The 25,002-nt window shown below is 36.2% G+C and overlaps 1 protein-coding gene across 13 annotated transcripts in view; it reads left to right on the forward strand.

Annotated features, from left to right (window-relative positions):
* The first annotated feature begins 261 nt into the window (after nt 1-261).
* Nucleotides 262-25,002, forward strand: part of LOC123874320 (kinesin-like protein KIF13B) — a 184,443-nt gene continuing 159,702 nt past the window's right edge. For all 13 annotated transcript variants that reach the window (XM_045919584.1, XM_045919601.1, XM_045919621.1 and 10 more), the window contains exons 1-2: nt 262-472; nt 6,524-6,611. In XM_045919584.1, coding sequence (XP_045775540.1) covers nt 418-472; nt 6,524-6,611 — 143 coding nt within the window. In that variant the 5' untranslated portion in view covers nt 262-417. The remainder of the gene's footprint in view (nt 473-6,523; nt 6,612-25,002) is intronic.

A 25,002-nucleotide genomic window follows, 5' to 3' on the forward strand; every position in this document is an offset into this window, starting at 1 on the left:
TTTTTAATAACGTTACACATGTTTATAGCTAACGTTTCTTTTATAAAGTTTCTAAAAATTACATTCCTTAACATCTAGGAATATTTAACAATGATATTTAATATTACCTTAAGTATTTTATATGTAATTATTTATGTATTTATACTCTTCCCTAACTATTTTGACTCGGTATCAATGTTAGAACGTTATTTTCTTTGCCGATTTTCAATGTAAAATCGGTAATTTTAACTTAGTAGCATCCCTACAGGAGCGTAAAAACAACATGGCGGGCAGTGTCATTTTGGGAACGTCGTGAATATAACGTGAAATGATGAATTTTGTTATTTTAGAATATGGGTGAATATGTGCAATAATTTACTAAACATTGTTGTGGAAAGTGTTGTGTTTTAAATATATTTGTGTAATTTGAGTGTGAAAATGGCCTCGGATAAGATTAAAGTAGCAGTGCGGGTTCGTCCCTTTAACAGGCGAGGTAAGCTGGTTTTGTAATAAATAAAGAAATTCGCAGTCGCAGGTGACTACGTATGCTTGGTTTTATCTGCGTACCGAACGCGTTGCAGATAAAGCGAGTACTTTCCATAGAAAAACACGGGGATATTAGCTAAATTGATAGATTTACGACTTCACATAGATTAAAGATTTTAACGTTAAAACGCCTAAAAGGGCGTCTGGGACTGTTTTAATTCTTCCAAAGATGAGTAAATAAACTATAAAATACACGAGCTGATTTTGGCTGTTATGTGTGTACTTGAGTAATAAATTCAAATTTTTAGAGATGCAAAAACTTGTCTCTATTTAGTGAAATGATTTTGACTGTGAACAAACTGATTTAAGTACAAAGAAAAAAGGTGATTGAAATGCTAATTAAATAGGCTTATAAATATAAGTATAGGTACCCCAGTCACCATACAGTTGAAAAAGAAGAATTTTTGAGAGGTACTTAAAAAATATATAAAGAACAGCTGTAGTTAACTATGTAGAAATTAGTAGGTTGCCTACCAGTACCAAATAAGCATTCACATTCACAAAACTAAGCATATCAATCAACTTTTTACGTCCATAGTCGCAAGGTGTAAGCATCAAGCAGGTGTACCAAATGTGAATAGCTAACTGTTAAATTAGCCAAGTGGTTATAAAATAGTTGCTTTTTGTTAGTCATATAAGACTTGTAAGCATGTGACTTCAGTTCTTTGTGTTAGTAGGTTATTGTTGTATAAGAGAGAAAAAAATACTTAATTTATCAGGCACCTAAGTTCTCTAACTAAAAGGCACTGTAATTACAATAAAATGTTTATTTTTGAAATACTTATGCCTACTTTAAAATCTTTTAAAACATTGAATCCATCAATGGGTAGGGACTACCAGATTTGGAAAACTTACTCCATGCAGAGCAAATAAAGCTAAATAAGGCACTACAACATTACAAATTAAGTAGATATACCATTGTAGTTATGCAGTATTGAATTAATGTTCTAACTGAGCAATGATTAGCTTAAAAATGAATCATCAATGCCACTGAATGAAATTAAGCTACTGTTTATAAACTTTGAAACAAAGGTTGTCATTGGCCTATATTTTGTTTTAATATAGACATAATATATTTAATACATAGGCTCAATAGCTCAATGGTTAAGGAGCAGATATGCAGAGTGAATTCCAAAAAGTCAGTGGTTCAAACCCCACCCGTTGCATTAGATATACATATTTTACGCCTCTCACTTTGAAATCTGTAAAGCTTACTTTAACGTCATCAACCAATTTCTGGTCCACTATTCAGCACAGATCTCCTCAAAACGAGATGGGTTTTTGACATAGTCCACCAGGCTGGCCTTTGAGAACATTATGAAAAACTCATAGACATGCAGGTTTCAGGTCAAATCTTTCCAACCTCGATCAATTCTTTTTTGCTATTAAAATTTACAAAACAGGGGCATGCTGCAGAATCAGTAAATTCACATTCCTTTTACTTTGATTTTGGTGAGAATATTAACTAGTAATGGCTACTTAGTTCAGTACTTTTCCAACACTCTATCAATCTTAAGTTTTAACTGTTTCGTGTGTTCCTATTTGATTATTACTTACTAGCGACCCACACAGTTTTAGCACAGGTAACTTATTACAATATTCGTATGGAACGTAGCTTTCTACAGGTGAAAGAATTATCAAAATCGGTTCAGTAGTTCCAGAGATTACTTAGTACAAAAGCTGCCTCCTTTTAACTGTAAGTTAAGTCTAAGCAAAGTCAAAGTGCTCTCTATAGATTTCAACCTAAGACTAGGAAGGCGAGCGGGGAGAGTCAAAAATCCGTTATCCATTTGCCTGCCGACACAATATTACTTATTATAGTCGACACTCTACAGTGAAACCGGATTTGAAAGAAGCGCCAATCGCGGCCGACCTCGCCTTGACTCAGCATTGCGCGCAAAGTTGTTTCACTGAACAAGTAACACAGTAATGTTTGTAATCTTTTCATTATCAACACATTCCTTGACTACTTTGATTGATAACGCGTCGTAGGTACGTAAGTACTTGATCATGATCAACCCATCACTGGCTCATTGCTGACCACGGGTCTCCTCTCAAAATGACCATAGTCCACCGCGCTGGCCACGGCGGATTAGAAGACTTCACACACGTTCGAGAACATTATGGAGAACTCACAGGCATGCAGGTTTCCTCACGATGTTTTCTTTAACCAGCAAGCAAGTGATATTTTATTGCTTAAAACGCACAAAAGCCAGAAAGTTGAAGTTCTTCTGAATAGGTGAGGAGAAGGCCGACATCTTAACCATCACGGCCCTACCGGCCTAGTGTTTATTTCTTATGTTTTGTACTATTCAAGAAGTAATTAGAAGTAATACATTCGCTCATAGTCCTAAACATGATGGCATGATAACTATCATAATAGATTTTTTTTAATAAGGCCTAAGACTCGAAATTTCTTCACTTAGGTACTAGAGTTATATTATGCGGAAGGATTTGGAAACTCACTGTGTTACTATCCCAAATAAATTACTACGTGATTAATGGAAAAGGGTCACTACCCTCAGTAATGAGGAATACGACGCACAGAGAGAGAAAAAGGCCTACCCTACTTCTAATTGACCAATCCTGTATTCTGTTTTAACTAATTATTCTACATTATCTAAGGGTTTGTCTGGACTTAAGGTCTTAGTAAAATGAATTAGGGAACTGACAACTTTGCCTCAGCTATGGTATAGTACGAGGGTAGAATTGCGTGCTTGGTTTATTACCAAGCACAAAATTAAGACAACATCTCCCAAAAGGGATGACTGATGAATGACGGATGGGGGTTTACGGAGTTTCTGCCTGCCAACTGAGAAATGTTTGCTTTAATGCCTCACATCGTCCTTTCATCCTATTTCATCAATTCTAATTATTATTATTAGTCTAGATAATGTTTTTAAATAATATTAAGCGTATTATTATGCATGAATGAATAACTGAGGAATGGATATGTAAAGATACCTACTTGGAAAATTTTCTAAGAATGCAATAGGTACCTAGTTGTGAGTTAACACTTACATAATAATTTTGATGATGTCAAGTAAGTTTACAGAGATCGTGCTACAGCTAAACACATAAATAACATGTGACACGCTTGCCTACCTACCTATCGCGGCATAAGACGCAAACAGGTTTTATATCGAGCCGTTTTTACATACTCCTCACGTGTAATTTAGTTTAGCGAAATACTGGTCTTTATATACCGATCTAACTATAGTACGGTCTAGGTACTTGCTTAAGGGTACACGTCTTACGAGCTCCTCCATACAAAAGTGTTACGCCTATTATTCTATTCTTTGTTGTTCTAGATCTATAACTTAGCCATATATCGATTTATCTCTCCATTATCTATGCTCTAAAACAATAATAATTAATATAGTAACATGTATTTATTAACCCCCGACCCAAAAAGAGGGGTGTTATAAGTTTGACGTGTGTATCTGTGTATCTGTCTGTGGCATCGTAGCGCCTAAACGAATAGCCGATTTTAATTTAGTTTTTTTTTTGTTTGAAAGGTGGCTTGATCGAGAGTGTTCTTAGCTATAATTCAAAAACATCGGTTCAGCCGTTTGAAAGTTATCAGCTCTTTTCTAGTTACTATAACCTTCACTTGTCGGGGGTGTTATAAATTTTTAATTTACACTTGTTTTATGTTATGCCTAGTGAAAAATCTCTATTTTAGGGCAAATGAGGCAACTTCGTGCGTAAATAAACTATAATATATTATAAGAAACTAAAAATTGAAAAATTAACAACTCAATGTCACACTTTATCAATTCATTTCTTTTGCCAAGAATAGGCGCACTTCCAATCTTCGATTTGCAATTTTGACTTTCCAGTTTTTGACTAAAAAATCTTGTATCTCAAGCGAAAATCATTCACCCGGCCCTCTCGCGGAGAGATGCGGTTAGGTAGAGGGAAATGGTGACAGGTACAGATAACATTGTGTCCGTCATCTGTGGAAACTGCACTATTTAGGCTCCACCCGCCAACGAGCTATCGCTTCGATGAAGCGAGCTCTTAATGTAAGTTTACTGTGAACACGTTTGAGCGCTTGGATAAGTTCTTAAACCTCCTCAGTGGAAGCGACACAACGCATCTTTATCATCTTATTTACTAACTACTGTTGAATTACCTACTCCATACGTTATTCAGTGATGTTGTGCTTTGTAGTATGCGTGGTGTGCACTCGTGCGTATAGCTTAATGGGGAATACCATTATCGCAATGTATAGTAGGAGGGTGTCCGTTTGCGATTGGATTGTATTTTTATCAGACTCAAAAGGAACAGAAACATGAGTCGGATTCAAAGAAAAGCTATTATGCCTTCTGGAAAACATTAAAAGATGAGGGCGATTACACACTGCGTCCGATCCGAATCCGTGAAAATAGTTCCAAAGTAGTCATAGAACTATTTGTATGGTAGCTTACGTTAGTTCCGAGTTCCATCATCCGAGTTCTCTCCATCATCCGTGAGAATATCTCGGATGTGCCTCGGATTCGGAAATATGACATAAATATGTCCACTGAATAGCTTGGATTTGGATCAGAGATCGGATTAAAGCGTAAGCAAAATCCGAGTTCAGTTCGAGTTTTTTAACCGCTCGAATAGGTATGCCTTGACGGTTGACACCTTCCGCTAACTTCACTTGCAAAAATTTAATAATATTGGTACATAGCACATAACGAAGAAGTTGTGACTAGAAGGTGGTGCAAAACCACACTATTGAGCAAGATACTGCTCAATTGGAAGCAATTCTTGCTAGCTAGTAGATATTGCTCAATTGCATCCAAATGAGCATCTATCGAGTAAGCCCCATTGAGCTCAGCAAAAAACCGATACATTATGGCTCCACAAAATTTTTCTCATGGCGGCGTACGCCTCAATTTGAGGCAGTCTCTCCTTGAGTTGCCGCGGGTCGAGGCAGCGCTAGTGGATACGAAGCTTAAGATGCTATGCAAAGTTGTAATTAACTTTTGAAAGATAACCAGAGTTTCAAATGCAACTTGTCTCTGGAGATATTCCATGAAAGATGTACCGAGATTTTAAGATTCAGAATAATTAGTGAGTTAATGGACCCTGGATAGACTTAATTATTCCACGTCCTAGCATTGCATAAGGAATGAAGCAAAGCTTGAATTTTTTTCGTTTGCACGTAGTTATTAAAGTGGAAGCTAAGAGACTTAACAGGGCTCTCTCCGTCACTCGTTTCCACTCGTTTCATACAATCGTAGTTCCAATTTCATTTGAATGTTAAGCAACCAAAGTCCATGAAATTTTGCAGACATATTCTAGAAACTAATATCTGTGTCTGTGGTGTTTTAGATTTTTCTAAAAATATGTAGTTTTAAAATTACAGGGGCTCAAAGATTTGTATGAAAATTTTAAGACCGCGTAACTTTGAAACCGAATATTTTAACAGAAATCTGGAAAACCACAGACATAGATATTAGTTTCTAGAATATGTCTGCAAAATTTCATGGACTTTGGTTGCTTAATATTCAAATGAAATTGGAACTACGATTGTATGAAACGAGTGGAAACGAGTGACGGAGAGAGCCCTCTTAAGTGATTTATTCTAAGTTGCCGAGGCATATCAACGGAGAGTACTAAGGAAACCCAGGTGCATCATTATTTTCGATAATAAACCGGTCAAGTGCGAGTCGGCCTCACGAACCAAGGATTCCGAAGTCTGCCATCGTACAAGATTATGTACTTTTTAATTTTTTTGATTTGCATAGCAGCCATTTTGAATTCTTTGTTGTAATTTTTGTTTTAGCGGCAATAGAAATAAATACTGTGATTTGAACTTTCTTCCTGTAACAGTTCATGAAATACAGCTTGCTGACAGATAGACGGACGGACGGACAGTGGAGGCTTAGTAATAGAGTCCCGTTGGCAACTTACGAGTACGGAATCCAAAAAGGATTCCAGAATTTAGATAAACGACGCGACGATTCAAACTGTTTTTTTAATTAAACCTATTTTGTTTCAGAGCTCGAATTAGGGACACAATGTGTGGTGGAAATGGAGGGGCAGCAGACTGTCCTACAGTACCCGCAGTCTGCACACGACAAAGAAAGGTATGGACATAAAATCCTATAGATTGCGTTTCTTTATCTGACATTACAATGTCTATCCCGCCTTACTAATAAACGTTATAATATTATAAAGGGTGAATTTTCCCTTTCGAATTAACTCTTTCTGTTTTCTCTGTTCACGTTTCATAGATAATAATGATAAGACAAAACTAGATATACCTTAATTAAGTTTGTGTTTTTCCATTTAGTATACCCTAAAGTAGAGGTCGAAAAATTATCACCTTATTATATTAAATGTATTACTAAATATTGTGATGCACTTAATAGTTTCAGTATTTAACGGTAAACTAACCCTCTAAAATTAGCAGTAACTAGTACATATAATTATGTACCTACCTTAGTAAGTACAGAACAAGTTCGCGTCAAAGGAAGTTATCAGCGATTTCTGATCCAGTAATCGATTAGGGCGACCTCGGCGGATCCTTGCCCTAGATTAAATATGCAATAAATATAATAGGAAGAGGTCTTCCATCACGACAAGGCTATTAACCGTCAAGCTGGAATTTAATTAAGCACTTGCGAAGAGGAAATGTTTTGTTGTTGGTTCTAAAGAATTTAGAAAGAAAATGGACTATCGATCTTGTACACTCCATTTGATGGGTAGATTAGATACCTATTTAAATTCATATAATCCATTTTGCAATGAATAAATAACTTTGCGATTGCAAAGTAATAAATAACAATGCACAGTTGCAAAGTTAATTTATTACTTGTGCATTGTAAGGTCTACATCTCCTGAGGATGATCCGGTTTCGGAGCGAAACGTGTGTCGAGTGTGTTCTGGTGGATTTGCGTGGTGTTGTATGGTGGTGGTGCTTGGGTCTTGATTGGTGGCTCGCTTTTCCTGCATGGGTAGCAGTGGGAGGGCGGGTAGTGTAGGTATGTCGCATGCTGCATGTTCTACCATACAGTTTTGCCTTTTTCAGCGTATTGTAGCAAATTAAGCTTTTGATTCTTTGTACTTCTGGAGTTAGGTTTTCGCTTGTATCAAGATTTCATTGTCAGTTTACGGTAACAAGGTCATAATGGGTCACCTCTTTCCCATTTCAGCGAAAAACTACTTAATTGTTTACCTTTTCTTCAAGATAAAGAAAAACGGACTATACAAGAGACCTTTGTCCAGCTGTGGACGTCTGTTGTTTCCGTCGATGAAGACATAACAAAACAAAAAGATTTTCATATCATTCCTGTACTATTAACATAATTTAAATTTCATCTACTTGATACCAGTAACTATATTTTTTATAATTTGATCCTCGGAGCGCAGCGTGGGCAGTAGTTATACCTCAAATTAATTAAAACGTTGACCTACATTTTTAGTAATTTTAACAGTACTGTAATTATCATACTCTTAACTGTGTTTCATCAACATTCTCGGTAGGCAGTTTCCAATTATGTCTAATCTTTACTTGTATAGGTTACATAAAATACAGTTTACTTAAATATCTAAATAAGTACTTGGTATTTTATAATTCATTAAGTAGTTTATGATTGTTATTAAAACTATACTAAATCCTTCTATGTAAAAATCCCCTTCAGTTTGGAGAACTAGCTCAAGAAAATCTCGAGAATCGAATGAAAGTGATTTCTTCGCGGAAGTTAATCAATAGAGTGTCTTGATGAAAACCTTTCTTGATGAGGTTTATTAAAATCCAGCGCTAACCAGAATATTTCTAACTAGTTTTTCCAGAATATTGTCCTCATGCAGGTGGTGTTAAATTTTTATATCTATTAAAGTCAGTTGATATGTTACGGATTCTCCAAACAAATATAGGTACACTTTCAGTATTATAACAACTATTGAATGCATTAGTAAAAGATTTATTTGCCAATAATTTAAAGCAAAAAGTAAGTAAAGAGATTAGTTACACGAAATGAACTGTTTTAATTCGAAATGATGCAGATATTCGCAATGCTCTAATTACCCCGTTACCCCGCCGCACTGCCGCGCTTGCGCAAGCGGCGCGTGCGGCTGTAACGACTGACGAGGTGCAGTTACACCCGAAAATTTTGAATTTGTTTATTCATTACCTACTAGGTTTACAGAAAGTTTCTTTTAATTGGGATCAACACAACCAATTTATCCCGACAGGTGGCGCATAAGCGAACCGGCCATAGAGATAGCAGAGTGAACTAGAGTGATGGAACTCTCGGTTTGATTCCGAATCGATGATATGTCAAATGTTGGGCTATGGTGACGTAAATCATAGAAAACTAGGGCTACATCAGGGCTACGTGCGTCAAATGTACAACATTTGACGCCTGCCAGGGACGTCGAAACCTCGACGTTTTGTTAGAAGTTCTCTAGCTGTCGTGAACTGTGGAGGTAGTGTATTATCTGTGGAATCGGCTAAACTGTGCTGTCAAAATTAACTGTGCTGTTAAAAAAATTATTTTAATTGTACGAGCTTCCAAGTATCATATATCTTAAATAATTCACGAAACAATCATATATTGTATCGATATCAACAATTCTTAGCAAAACTAGCTAACAACAAAACAAACAATGTTGATTTTGACATTGACATTGGCCGGACCTCTTGTCAGCGCCCTCTGAGGTAGTTTTGCTTGTGGAACCCCATTAGTACACGCTTGACCACGATCAAAACTGATGGACAAGGAGGAGAAGAAAAGGATAGTAACGTATGCCATAACACTGAAACGACGACCACAATCGCTCTGCCAAAAGCGTAATAAGTAAAATAGTCTTGTAAAGCTCGATTCCGTAAAAACCGCATCAATCATTATTACAATTGCAATTGTTCTTATTGCAACAATGCATTGTAGCCAATAGTGAGCGAGCTTCAACCAATCAGAGGTATTGCGATCCTGACATTGTAGCTATCATTCTATCGCAATCGAGCAGCCGAACAATAACCGTGACATAACTATGTAATGCATGACTCACACGTGTCGTAATATACTCGAGTGCATCGATCGACGTATGAATAAATTATGTGTCCTGATTTATAGTTGCTGTAGTGTTAGTCTATAAGGCACAAAATGACCTTAGATAATTATATTTGTGAATGAGATCAGTTTAGGCAACTAACTTACCTTATTATTTGAAAATCATCTATCTAATCGTGTCACAGCGCAGAAAATTAACTATTAATTCAGTTCAAGTATCGATCTCGCAAGGACTCTAAGCACCTTTGTACTTTCTCTAGTTAATCTTAATTCAAGGCGAAATCATATTTTAAAATAAATGCCATATCGTTCAAGATGTTTATTCACTTTACACAAACAATAAATTGTCGAGAGAATACGTCTATCGCCTTTTGTATGAAAGCAGCATTCATTAATTTATTATCCAACTGTAATTTGCGCTAACAATGTCGATGTCGAAGTAAAGAATTTTACTTTTAATTCAAATCTCTTTTGTCTCCTATTTGAAGAAGGATTTTTTTACTCAAGTACTTATAGTAATAATAGTTTTATTCATTTTTACTTAATATTTTCAATATTCTCTTCATACAACTGTACTCTGTTCTCTTTCTTTTGTGGCAATAATCCGACACTTCGAATTATCTTGATTTCAGGATTACTCTTAAAATCTGAAACAAGTATATTTATTAAAATTCATGCAATCAAAATTAGCGCATAAGTTTAAGTTCTATTAATTAGTATTATTACAAGTTCAGAACTTTCTTGCTTCTTTATTTCTTCATGATGTTGTTCTTCATTGATATCCTTCATTATAAATATATAAGACGATAGTTTAAACACTCAAATATTCCTTCATTGTTTCTTATGTTTTAATAAGAAAGTACCCTTATTATATAGTTTCGCCCAGTCTGTCCGTCCATTCTTCTCCGTTGCATCACGGCACATAATATACTCGTAAGTTTTATAGGAACGCGCAAATGTTTACTTTCTTTTTTTTAAGTTTAGATAAACTAACAATCCCTTTGTCAGTATCCGCAAGTGCTCCCTTAGGCCATTGCAATTTATTTACAAAATGCTTTAAAAATCCTCAGTTTGTTAAATCAAAACAACTTAAACTTTATCGTGGAGACGGTAAGGGTTTGCGTCCTGAAAATTTCCCTTCCCAGCGTGTTACGGTATCGTAATAATTTATTTCCTTTGACGTGGGTAACACGCTAACGGAAACATTTTCTTTGCGAAATTCACTCAAAAATTCTTACTCAGATTTTTATACGAGTATTTTGTTTAAATTGTACTGCGGTCTGCGGTTTTATGTTTGCTGCAGTCTGCTGATATGTACCAACTTGGCTAAAAAGTTTCATTAAGTATGGTGGAAGGTGCAGGTTTTTAGTGTTGTGTATTTTTATAAGTGCACTTATATTGGGGGAATTCCGGCGTGGATAATGTTTGAATATTTTTTGCGATTCCGGCGTGTAACTATTCTTTGAATACTTTCTGCACAATGTTACGTAAGTATTATATTTCTAGCAAAATTTTATCTTGCTTAAATCTTGTGATTGTGTTCTCATAAGGTTCTTAAATCTCAGCTAGATATCACCAATCACGATATGTGGGATTCGTTTAGTGTGCATGTAGTATTGAATCTGCCTACTACCGATTCGGAATGTTGCTCCTAGTATACCTATCTTTAGCTTTCCTTTCATTTATTATAGCATTTATTTCCATCTATTGGACGCTATATATTACTGGTCTAGTTACATTTGCTTTGTGATTTTGATTGAAATGCAAAATAACTCGGGAGGCCTCTGCTGTAGTAACGGGGCGGTGGAACTTCTTCACTGAATATTCCATTTACCGTCGTCGAACCTAATAAATAACTTTCTTTCGTGTAGGCAACGCGGGGTACGAACATTTTTCTCCCTTTATATACTTACTACAGAACTTCGACTTGCAAAGATTATTTTACAAACTTTGCTTCAAATGTAGCATTTCCTGCGGCTTAGTGTGAAGGTCTTTTGAGTTCGTTAACTGTGTGCTTCGCTTTCCACCCGTCATACGGTGAATATCTTCCTTAGATCTTTGTGGTTGTAAATGCAGGACTACATTTTTGTTTTGTTTTGTAGCTTTTAATGAGAAATTCCTTTTAGGATTTCCATGCTGCAACCTACATTTGTCTACGTCTGAAATCCAGTCGTAGTTATAGGTGTTATGATAATATACTTATAAAAAATAAGCTAATACCCGGCGACTTTGTCTGCGTAGATTTAGGTTTTTAAAAATCCCTTGGCAACTCTTTGATTTTCCGGGATAAAAGTATATTCACATTTATAATATTAGTATGGATTTACTTGTGTGGCTTTATAATATATATATTATCTAAACTCTACCTACTCTATTTTATTAAATAGTATATTAGTTTACTTAGCAGCGTTTTGAAATGCAGTACAAAGTATTGTGCATTTAAAAGTTATTCATTTTTATAATTATGCAAAACTATCTTTCACATTAAAAAGTGTTTTAAATAAAACCGGCCAGGTGCGAGTCGGACTAACATACGAAGGGTTCCGTACCATCCTACAAGATAATTTAATACTACATTATGTACTATTTTTTCTCGTATGGCGGCCATTTAAAAATATTATTTGTTATAGCGGCAATAGGAATACCCACTTTGTAAAAATTTCAACTCGCTACCTATTCGTATTCATGAGATACGGCCCGCTGACATAAAGACGGACGGACGGATAGCGAAGACTGATAGAGTCCCGTTGGCAAACTTCAGGTACGAAACCCTGAAAACAAAAGCTGTTTTCATTTCACTTTGTGAAACACCGTTCCAATGCAAAAAGAGAACTTTAAGATTAAACGAAGTGAAAGGGTAATAGGATTAACCTAATTTTTTCTGCCTATTTGTTCTGTAGTTTCGACTTCTGATGATGTTTATTGAGTTTATTTCTTCGAAAATTATCACTGATTTCAATTCTAAATTGATAAAATTAATGATAAAACTTATGTGTATAAATCATTAGTCACGTTTTCGTTAATACTAATTACCAATTCAATATGACACATTTTTATGTATAAACGCTTTGTTGACATTAATTAATTATTTTTTCTTTTTAAATTTCACATGATTCATTAAGATTCTAGAATAATTGAGGAGTTGGTATATTACACTTTTGAACAATTTTTTCTTCGAACGTTTTGGTCTATTGAATACAGATCATTTCCAAGCAAAGCGGCCTAAAACTATGAAAATGAGACCGAAGTTCATGATTTCGTTCACTGAATACTGAACTCATTTCCAAGCAAAACGGCCCAAAACTATGTTATTTAGGCCAGAGTTCATGATTTTGATGAAAACTGTTCAATTAAAGTAAAGTTTCAACAGCTTTCATTTAGTTTTTTGCTGCTATTGTAAAATTTTAATCCGTGCAATTACTCCGTTTTGTCCATCAGCTTTTCGACTTAGGTACTGTTGTTGAGAGTTTTTGTCATTTATTTCTCTTTCCGTTCAGTTAAGTAAATAAACTTATTATTCTTTTCAGTAGCTACTTGTTAGCTTATTGGTTATTATAACTACATTTTTACTTATACTATTATCAGCTTCTAGCTTTTATGGAATTGTCACGAACGGTACCGATCCCGCTTTGAAATTATTTATTGAAGACGGGAATAAGTACTTAATTATAAAAACTCGAGACTAAATATAGACAATGGGAGCTTCTCAAAGGCAATTTCAATCGAACATGACGCATTGTCTTTCTTCTTATTGATTGACCCAAATGTACGAGCGGTTAACGTCGTACGTATTTTTTATTCATTATCGATCTAACTACTTTATTGACGACTGTTGGTGGGGTGGCTATAAAGTCGTTTTGTTAGTATGGATGTTCCAGGCTTTTTTGATAAACTTCTGTGTATAAGTCATTAAGTCACATTTCCGTTAAGGCACGGCTAATTTAATATGATACGTTTTGATTGTTTTCCGTACTCAGGACCATAAAATATTGCTTGCCTACTGTGTATTTTGTCACCGTTACTATTTCGTTCTAAATTTCGCTTTCTGATTTTTACTAATGAATACGGTCTTTTCAAAAGTTTTAATTCAAGAGATCCATTGTAATAAAATCTTCCTCTTTATTCAGATGTGAAACATACGAATAAACAGTATGACTTATCAACGATAGTTGGCAATTACTAATCTTTATTACAGTATTTTAAAATCAGTTTTCCCCTTCACTATGGGTAGCTTTAAGTCAAGAGTGCCTTGTAATCTTTAAGGCGAGCACGCTCCATCTTAGGCTGCATCATTACTTGCCAGCAGGTCGATTACAGCCAAGCACTAGTCTATAAATTTAAAAAAAACCCCAGTTCTTCTTCGTGCATTCTTCTGATTTGAATAGAATTCGACATTCCACATCGAGAAGTTCAAATTCAAGTGAATTTTATTGAATGGATTTGAATTGGCCTTGGCTCGGATGTCGATTTAGCACGTTTGTGCTGACATTCGAAGTTGCATCAGCGATCAATTGAATGTACTCGTTGTCTCTGTTTACACAAATGTCTGTCTGGAAATATATTATTATGTAGTTTATTCTTTGTGTCGATTCGATGAGTTAATGCCTGATAGTGAGTATTTGCTTGGAAAATATATATTATTACATAAATGTATCTATGGTCTAAGGCAAGAGTGCCTTGATATTTATTGTAAGTTTTGCAAATCAAGAATTGTTACTGATTAACAGTTCACGCCAAACAGCCAATACATTTTAGTTCATTCGTCTTCTTCCTACATTTTGCCGTCCACTTTGCCCGGTCTCGAGCAATCCGATTACTCACTGAGTCTATTAAATAAATAAAAAATCATATTTTAATTCAGACCATCTTGGTTCTCAGGTTTACGTTCACGACGTCCAGCTTTCTTGGGCGGCCCAGAGATTTTAGTCCAGGGCGGCAATGTTGAGACGTTCATTACAGACGTAGCATTGTATTAAGAGTTGAGTTCATTACTGATCCTAAAAGTGTCTTCCAAGCTTTCAATTAAACCGAATTTTACAGAATATATACAATTTATAATATTCTAAACGTAACGTCACAAAAATTCCTGAACATATTCTCGAAATACGTATATTTACCCTAGAATTCCTTGCATCGTTGAAGGTTTTTTAAAGAAAATAAAGGTGAATTCCGTGCTGCGTTTAGAAATTGTTTTGTTATACGTTGCCATATAGGTAGAGCTGAAGTGGGTCGAGTTACTTGGCCTGGATTTAGGTAGCGTCTTTGTCGGTACTAGGCTTTTGTTATCATCCCTTGCGGCGCACAGGAAGCTTTAGAAAGTACAGAACGCACCACCGTTCTGAAATTCAGGTTTATTGTTTATGCACTGTTCTTAGGTTGGATTTACCTTGGGTCTGTTTCTGACTCGAAAAGCGACGAGTCGACGCGGATCCAATACTGCAGAATGCATTCGTGTACATATTTTAGGTTGGACCTGTCTGAGCTATACCGATTCGGTGTAGTTCTGACAGGTCAATTTTGTAACAATATTCAGTCTTTTCTTTGTGTAAACTTTGAAATGTTACAACTGTGTATCCCTATTTCCTACTTAATATGATAAATGCGAAAGTGTATTTGTTTGTATTTTTCCTTCAGTTTTGTTCCATAGTTTCCTTCAGTCAGTTTGGATAATATAATAACATAATAAGTCACGTCATAATGGAGCAACGAATCGTCGTGATTTTCTTGCAAGGATATAAATACCTGGAGATTGACATAGGCTACTTTTTAACCCAAGAAATCAAATAGTTCCCATGGGATTTTTTAAAACATAAACTACGGGGATAAAATTGTTGATCAATAAAAATGTAATTTTTGTTATTTGAAAAAAAAAAACTTGGATTTTTTTTGATCGGATATGGAAGTTGGAACTTCTGCTTAAGAATATGAGCTGCTAAATATTTATCAACAGTGGAACAGTAAATGCTGAATGATATATAATTATTTTATGTTAATATTTAATTGTGTACTTAGGCAAAATTTATTGAGGTTATAACGCATTACTTACGCACCTTAATAAATTTCCCTTGAGTGTTGAATACATGTAATAAAAAATACTTAATGTGAATTTTACCTACATTTCCATTTAACAACAAAATATAATAACGTGTAGTTTATAGCTTTGTTACGCTGATATTGTAAAACAAGCGGACATTTGCAGTGATGCATTGATTTTACTCTTTATCTGTATCGATTTCTCGATAAACTGCTTGAACAAGTATTATTTCACACAATACGATAAGCGTACCTACCTACAATGAGTTATTAATAGGTATTTTCCTATTAAAAGTAAAAACCACAGGCTAATGGACAGTACTTAATATTTTTGATAATGAAAAACAGATATTTACTTTATTAATAAATACAATATGAAAAGCCGCGCCACTTTCCCGGCGTGGATTTAGGCTTTTAAATATCCCGTGGGAACTCTTTGATTTAAAATTCCGGGATAAAAAGTAGCCTACGTCCGTTACCGGATGCAAGCTATCACAGTATTTACCCGTCAAAATCAGTTAAACGGATGGGCTGTGAAAAGAAAACTGACAGACACACATTCACACACACTTTTGCATTTATAATACATATTACTATGGATTATCACATATTTTTCACAAATTAGTTGCCAATCGACCGACAAATCTGTACTGTCTGTGTGAGTTTTTCTGTTCACTCCTGTCATATTCTTTCAGATCTCAGACTGCACTTCATTTGCCATCAAATTCGTAGTCAAGTGCAAACTTCCAAAAGATAACTAGTATCCTTCCAAATACTACTATTTCACCTATTCTAGTATCTACGAAATACCAGTTTTCCTACCGAAGCATCCTCTTTTCCACTGGATACAGGTGGTGCAAGACTATGGCATATGGAAGTCCCTATAAGAGACCTATGTCCACCAGTGGACGTGGGTTCATCGGTTGATAATGATGACTATGATCTATCTTTGGCTTGAAAATAAGAATTTCGGATTGTTCAGACTCAGCAGGTGGTGCAAAAACTCATAAAATATAAAAGTAGCTCAAAGTAGCTTTTTAAATTAAAGGTAAGTCATCATTTTTTCACCACAGTTATTTGAATAGGGTTCTTTTGTGGCTGGTGGCGGATATCAAAGGAATGATTTCATCTCCGAAAGCGACTCTATCGGCAAATGAACTAATATTTCTGGCTTTATTGAAAACGCTTCCATCTTTTCCTTTTCACTTGAAGAGGCAAACCTTTGATCCCTACAATTGTACCTATAGGTTGGTTTAGACTTTAGATCGTTGAAATTCATGTACGTAGGTACATGGAGGTTTTTAGTTTAGAAAGGGTTATAGAAATAAAGGTTAGATATTATTTAGTCAGATAAAGGTCTTCGCACACTACACAGACTCGACGTCGACTCGACTCACAGTAAAGCATGAAAATGTGATGTTTATGTGTTTCTTGCGCTGGAATTTTCAATATTTATTTGATAGAAGTGTATGACGCGTTGAGAACATTTTGGGAAAAGAGCATATTGAGATAAAGTTATTTTTGAGACATCGACATAGAAAGTTCTGAGAAATTATGAAAAGGACATTACGAGAAAAGACATTTTGTGAAAAGTCCATTATGTGCTTAGACGGTGTGGTTGACGCTTTGTAAACTTATGGCTATCTCTGGCTCCTTTGCCATTCGTTGAACCTGCGTTGCCCACGCATCGGCCCCGCGTCGACGACGCGCGTACTACCGGCACTGCCAGGCTTGATAGTTGACGCCGAGATGATACCCGATATTCCAGTATTTAACGACGCATTGGCCACTCATTGACGACATGTTGTTCACTGGGGACCGTTGAGTTATTTGCTAAGTTGACGACTCGTTAATGGTGAATCGGAAGTTGGAGTTGGAATGGTGTTGGATTGATGTTGAGTCTGTAATGTGCGAAGACCTTAAGGCTAGTAGGAGAGAGCTAAAATTAAGAGCTTCTAGAAAAAGTATTCGATGAAAATCTCTTTTGAAACCTCGCTACTTTAAAATAAAAATAAGTGCTTTAATGACAATATAATATAACGTATACTTAATAAGTTATTATTAAAGTATAGTTATTTCTTTTAATACGATACTTCAGCTAGCATCTTGTTTGTCTCATACTCAGGTTCACATTTTAAATAATACGGGGACCTAAGTGCTTTCTTTTGTCTTCTACTGACCTTTGTTACAAACGCGGCGTAGGCGTCCGGTGCAGAATTGCAGATAAACTGGCGTTGTCTAACGGTTGAGTTGGGTGTTGACTGTTGTGGTTTTGCGTGGGACTCTGTAACTTGCAAATAATTGACTTATAGAGTTACAAGACAACGTTTTGTCATTATGTAGTGCCATTTGACATTTTCGCGAAGTTAGTAGATTTTAACGGGACCTGTTTCTTAGTTAGTTGTATAGTTGCAGCTTTATATGTATACATTTCGTTTTGTCATTATTATTCACTGATGATGTAGGTATGTATATCTATACTTACTAATACTACAAAGAGGTACAGTTTGTGAGTTTGTTTGTAGGAAGTATCTCTGGAATTACTGCACCGATTTTGAAAATTCTTTCACCAGTAGAAAGCTACATTATTTCCGAGTGACATAGGCTTTATTTTGTTTTCAAAAAATTAGAGACCCCTGCTAAAATTGTAATAAAGCGGGGGCGGGTCGCTAGTTGTATGATACAAGAATTTGAAAAGATCAACCGCCGAGTTTCATGCTAGTTGTTCTCGGTAGGAAGGGCATTCCGAACTAGAGGTAGATTCACTTGACGACTCAAAAACACAAGTTTCAGTTTTGAAAAAATTGGGGAAACAGGTTTCTTTGAAAGTGTCTTTTTGTATAATTAGTTGGTAGATAATTGAAAATAAAGTTTAACTGCAGATCGTTTAAGTGTTCATTAAAGGAGTCAAGAGTTCATAAACTGTTTAAATAGATAGTGCTCATACCAGCACCTGACAGCACTGATTTCACCCGCATTGCTAAATTGTCTTAAGTTTCTCGAAATAGTAGCTAACTTTGCGCAAAGATACGAGGGGTGGCTGAAAAGTTCTGAGCCTAGGGCATTAAAAGTCTAGATAAAAATCTAAATAAAATTTATTTTTCAATATAGTCCCCATGGACTTCAATGCACTTTTGACATCTTTTATAGAGGGCTTGTATCCCTGAAAAAAAATAAGCCGCGTCTTTAGCTTGAAAATGTTCATTTACGGCCGCCTTCATCTCTTCATCATCTCCAAATCTTCGTCCCCGAAGGTCCTTTTTCAAATTTTTAAATAGAAAATAGTCGCTAGGGGCCAGATCTGGACTATAGGGAGGGTGGTTCACTTCATCGAATCCAGTTTCTCGCAAGGCTTGCCTCGCAATGCGCGCTGTGTGAACCGGCGCATTGTCTTGCAGAAACAAAATTCCTTTGCTGATTTTGCCTCTTCTTTTTTCAACAATGGCTTCGCGAACTTTTTTCAAAAGCCCTGCATAATACTCTGCATTCATCGTAGTTTTTTTTTGGAGGTAATCTATGAGTAAAACTCCTTCGCAATCCCAAAAAATGGTGGCCATGAGTTTGGAAGCCGATTTTTCCACCTTGAACTTCTTCGGCGGCTTTTCCCCCCTTCTCTATCCATTGCATTGACTCTTGTTTCGACTCCGGGTCGTATTGTCGGATCCACGTTTCATCAACGGTGACAATACGAGTGCAAATTTCCTCCAAATTGTCCTTGCACAGGTCTATAAATTCTTCGGAAGTTTCAACTCGTCGCTGCTTGTCCAGTGGCGTGAGCATTTTAGGCACCCAACGCGCACTGACTTTATTCATATGCAAATGATTATGCATAATGTCTCCAACTCGTTCCTTACTGATGCTCAGCTCTTCTGCTATCTGCCACAATTTTACTCGCCGATCGTCCAGTACAATTTTTTTTACTTTTTCGATGTTTTCATCAGTGACTGCGGTGTTCGGCCGGCCCGAGCGGGGGTCGTCTTCCAGAGTCTCTCGGCCTTGTTGGAATAGGCGTGTCCATCGTTTAACCGTGGCTGACGACGGTCCAGATTCTCCGTATACACTAGACATTTCTTCAAAAATTTCTTTTGCTGTTTTCCCCTTTTTTACGAGGAATTTTATGACGGCGCGATGTTCCAATTTCGTTAACTGCAGCGATGACTCAGACATGTTGATGTTCACGGTTCAATTACTCAAAGCTTAATGAAGCTAATGACATGAAACTTTTCTTATATAGTGGGTAGATGTCGCTCAACTAGTGACCCGCCGGATGAGTAATTAGCACGAATGCAAGTGCCTTAGGCTCAGAACTTTTCAGCCATCCCTCGTATCTAGATCAATCGCTATTGCTGTATTAAATATTATTTATTATAAGCTTTCTTTTTAGGATTCCGTACCTCAAAACCTTCACTTCACTTTATTGTCTGTCTGTCGTGTCTGTCAAGGTATATAGATATGCTTCCCGATGAGCTAAAATCATGAAATATGGCAGATAGGTAGCTCTTGTGGGACAAGTGAAGGGAAAAATCCGACAACCGCGAATTTGTAGTTATATAACTTAAAAAAAATGTTCACTAAGTGTTAGGTACATCTTGAACGATAGTACGGAACCCTACGCGTGTGAGCCCGACTCGCACTTGACCGGTTTTATATTGAAAACATTTTAATAAAAATTATCTAATAATAATTACTGTTCAAATCATAGCCCAGTAATTTGGTCGTCAAAAAGGGGTTTATCTGGAAAGTTTTCAGAAAGTTATGCAAATTGGTGGTTTTATAGATTTCGATGTGCTCTTTCCGAATTTTTATTTTGCCACCTCGTACGTTTGCCGCTCGCGCCGCCATCTTGGAAAAATGGCGCCCAAAAACAGTTTTTTCACGATAACTTCTTTCCCATTCATTTTACGACAAATTTTTTTATGTAACAATTAAACTAGAGACAATTTCCTACAATTTGTGTAGTCATCTTTTTTTGTAGACTCAATAGTTTCAGTGTACGAGCGCCACAAAGCCCACTCCAACACTCGTTTTGGCTAAATAACTCATTTCCACACCACCATGTGGTAGAGTGAGTGGCTTGATTTTTTTTATGGTATCTCCAGGAGACGGTAGTCACCTTCAATTTAAGCCATCACTTCGTTCAGAGAATACTAACACTCTTCAGAATTCTGCTCGAGATAAGAGTAAATATACTGCATCGCAGTTTCGATCTCATGTGAATATGGACCTTTTTTTTTGGGTTTCGAACCCAAAGGATGCCAACGGGACCTTATTACTAAGTCTCCGCTGTCATCCGTCCGTCCGTCCGTCCGTCCGTTTGTCTGTCAGCGGGCTGTATCTCGTGAACCGTAATAGATAGAGAGTTGAAATTTTCACAAAATGTGTATTTCTATTGCCGTTATAACAACAAATAATAAAAATTTCAAAATGGCTGACATAAAAAAAAAAAACAAAAAAGTAATGTTATTTCTTGTTTGATGGTACGGAACCCTTCGTGTGCGAGTTGGGCTTGCACTTGACCCATTTTTTTATTATTTTAGTTTGTAGTGCGAGGTAAAATTCTTCATGCACTAATTGCGATATTGTGTATTGACTGCGACCACATTATAAACATGCTCGAGACGCCGAAAAATCGGTCAAGTGCGAGTCGAACTCACATAGGAAGGGTTCCGTACCATAATACAAGAAATAATGATCTTTTTTAATTTTTTTTCATGACGGCCATTTTGAAATTTTTATTATTTGTTATTATAACGGCAATAAAAATACACATTCTGTGAAAATTTCAACTTTCTACCTATTATGGTTCATGAGATACAGCACGCTGACAGACAGACGGACAGACGGACAAGCAAACGGATGACAGCGGCTTAGTAATAAGGTTCCATGGGCATCTTTTGGGTTTAAAACCCAAAAAAAAGGCTCATATGCACGTGAGATCGAAACTGCGATGCAGTAGTATATTTACTCTTATCTCGAGCAGAATTCTGAAGAGTGTTAGTATTCTCTGGTCGAACTGATAGCTTAAATTGAAGGTGACTACCGGCTCCTGGAGATACCATAAAAAAAATCACGCCACTCACTCTACCACATGGTGGGGTGGAAATGAGTTATTTAGCCAAAACGAGTGTTGGAGTGGGCTTTGTGGCGCTCGTACGCTGAAACTATTGAGTCTACAAAAAAAGGTGACTACACAAATTGTAGGAAATTGCCTCTAGTTTAATTGTTACATAGCCATTTTTATCGTAAAATGAGTGGGAAAGAAGTTATCGTAAAAAAACTGTTTTTGGGCGCCATTTTTCCAAGATGGCGGCGCGAGCGGCAAAGGTACGAGGTGGCAAAATAAAAATTCGGAAAGAGCACATCGAAATCTATAAAACCACTTTGCATAACATTCTGAAAACTTTCCATCTCATATTACAGAATTACTGGATTATCATGCGGCCGCGTGAAATAAATGGTGCCATTTCCGTGCTATAATAATTTACTATTGCAACAATTGTGGAAATACTGAAATTATTTTAAAGCGAAGTTGTAAGATTGCGTATAGGTAAGAAAAGTTACTTAATTATTTATTAGACATCGAAGCGCGACCACAAATTGGCGCGGCAGGTCAAACTGACTGATTGACATAATTATCAAGGTACAAGTCGGACCTTGATAATAATAATTATGTCAATGAGGTTGAGGTTTTGCTACGGGTACGCGACAGGTCGAGATGGCGATCGGGATGGGGATGTCCTGCACACCTGCATAGCCCGAGCGCTAACCCGGTGCCGGCGCGGGCGGGCACGGGTGACGTGTTTGTGTGCGGGGCGTCCCTCCGCCTCACACCTCGATTGCCATCTCAACCTGTCGCGAACTATAGGTTACTCTTTATCTAAGTCCGCACTAAGTAAGGCTTTATTATACAAGGTTGATATTTGATAAAATTATGTATGGGGAATGCTAGGTAGCAAGCTAGGTACTGAAAAATTGGTTAGTGCGTCTTGTCCTGTAATGCACTTTCAGAATTTAGCCGTCTAATGTTATTGTTAACTCCTACAAATTTTACTTTAAGCATTTTGTTATGTTTATTTTGATATACGATTTACAGTATTTTATCAATACTATACGAGATAGCCCGCTTAAAATAAACTGATAAAACAGGGTCAGACTTGATCGATGAGATTATAAGAATGACGTTATGATGATAAGGCGAAATACATTTCAAACTGGCAAGACGCTATAAGCGTACGGTATATTATAATACCTAACATTCAATAAAACACTATTCCATTGTAATACAAAAGTCAAATGAAGATCATTTTGATTAAAATTATTTATTTGTAATATGGATCATGAGAAAAAGCAATAGAAATTTATTTATTTAGGTAACATGTAGGATTTTAGAACGACAAAATTAATCATTTAACTATAAGCACGCTCTAGGTTAATTGGTTTGGTATATCGTCTACTGTTTCGACCTCTAATATCCATTAGGCGCTATAAATTAAAGTGATATCATTTTATGGTGGCCGTGTATGCGAACATAAAATCGTTATGGGCTGATGGATTCCTAAAATTTGTTGAGTATGTTGGTTGGATTCATAAAAGTTGACTATGTTTGAAGTTATAATATTCGCTATTGTGGTTAAAACGAAACAATGTTTTAAAATCGTAAGGGGATCGCCCACCGTGATTTTCTTAACCGATACAGCTGCAAAAAGTCGCTGGCCCGTGTACCTTTGCCCACAATTCTGTATCGCTACTTTCGTAACTTTCATATACAAACATGAAAGTTATATTTAAACTGAGATATTGTTATATAAGTTTTCCAAGATAGTGTCAAAGTTCAGTTTTGTTTTTATCTTATTTTACATTATCCGCATGGATACGATTGCTAATTTTGTATGAACTTTGTCAGTATAAGGTCAGTGTAATAAAATTAATTTGATTTTTGTTTTATAAATATTACTTAATTCAGCACGTGCTCTTTGAAAAGAACAATGATCTCATCAAATGTCGTAAAGCTCATATATACCTAATTTATATAATCTAGAATGCCATCAGGTGCGCATCAGAATTTTTCACTTACAGATAATTCCTGATAATATTGGTGTAGCCTAAAAGTGGGTAAGTACTTACCAAGAATTATTGCTGTGATTCCTACATTGGACCACTAGCTGATTCGTCCGCGTGGATTTAGGGTTTTTATAAATCCAGTGAGAATCCATTGATTTTCCGGATTAAAATACATTACATAGGAGGGTCCTATGTAACCCTCCACGTCTTTAAGTATACTCGACCCATGCAAAAACCACATAAATCCGTTATTCCGTTGCGACGTGATTGAAGGACAAACCAACAAACAAACACGCTTTCGCATTTATAATATTTAATAGCTGTAAAATTCAATACTTACAATATATAAACTTAAGTAGGTACTTATTTGTTTAAAAAGTCGAGTATTATGAATAGAAATCACAAGATCCAAGATCCAACGTGCATTTAAGTAATACAAGGCTATTCGTCTAATTGCTCAAATGCTGAACGTCTTGGTTTAAGAGAATAATTACGTACAAGTCGTATAATATAAAACTCCAGTTCGCTTTGTTTTTGAGTCTTTGTCTCGTCTATCAAGATGAGCTCTATTGTACTTCTGCAGCCTTTCTTGAGATAGGAACTATAATAATAATAGACATAATCTTTGAAATATAAAAATGTTAAGTATGCCAGCGACTTCGTCCGCATTGGTTTAGGTTTATAAAAGTCATTGGGAACTCTAATTTTCGTGGATAACAATATGCCTACGCCAAATTTCGTCACAATAGGTTAAGCGGATGAGCCGTGAAAAGGTACCCAAAATACCGACAAACTATCACATTTATAACATTAGTATGGATGGATTAACACATAGGCTACTTTTTATCCCGGAAAATCAATCAGTTCCCACGGGATTCTTACAAATCTATGTCCACGGGAATGAAATCGCGGGCATCGGCTAAGTTGAATATTTAGAGGAACTATGTATGTATGAATGTTGGTGTATTTACGAAACAGCTATACTTATTCGTAGTTAGGTAGTTAATAACATAATCTATTCCTAAAGGTCCTTTCTTCTATAAAAGCAAAATGAGCAAGAATTCTTATCCTACGTGCATTCTACGAGACGTTATTTCTTGCTCCGTAGAACCGAATTGTTACTATCCGTTCAGACCGACCTAGTTTCTTTCTCTATATTCTTTTACGGGTTTATAAAATCTAGATCGCTTTAGGCATACGGCAATATTATCTACGTGAGACATAACTATTGATAGATTTTGCATCTGCGTTCCTTTTTATTTCACGTAGTATAAAAGATAGATTTGGTCGAAACGCTTTATGGTTATGGGCAACCCTAGATGCTCATCAGGCTGAGTGCTCGGGCTCAGCCCTAGCTCAATATCGCCAG

This window comes from Maniola jurtina, chromosome 2 (assembly GCF_905333055.1).
Source record: "Maniola jurtina chromosome 2, ilManJurt1.1, whole genome shotgun sequence".
Lineage (NCBI taxonomy): Eukaryota > Metazoa > Arthropoda > Insecta > Lepidoptera > Nymphalidae > Maniola > Maniola jurtina.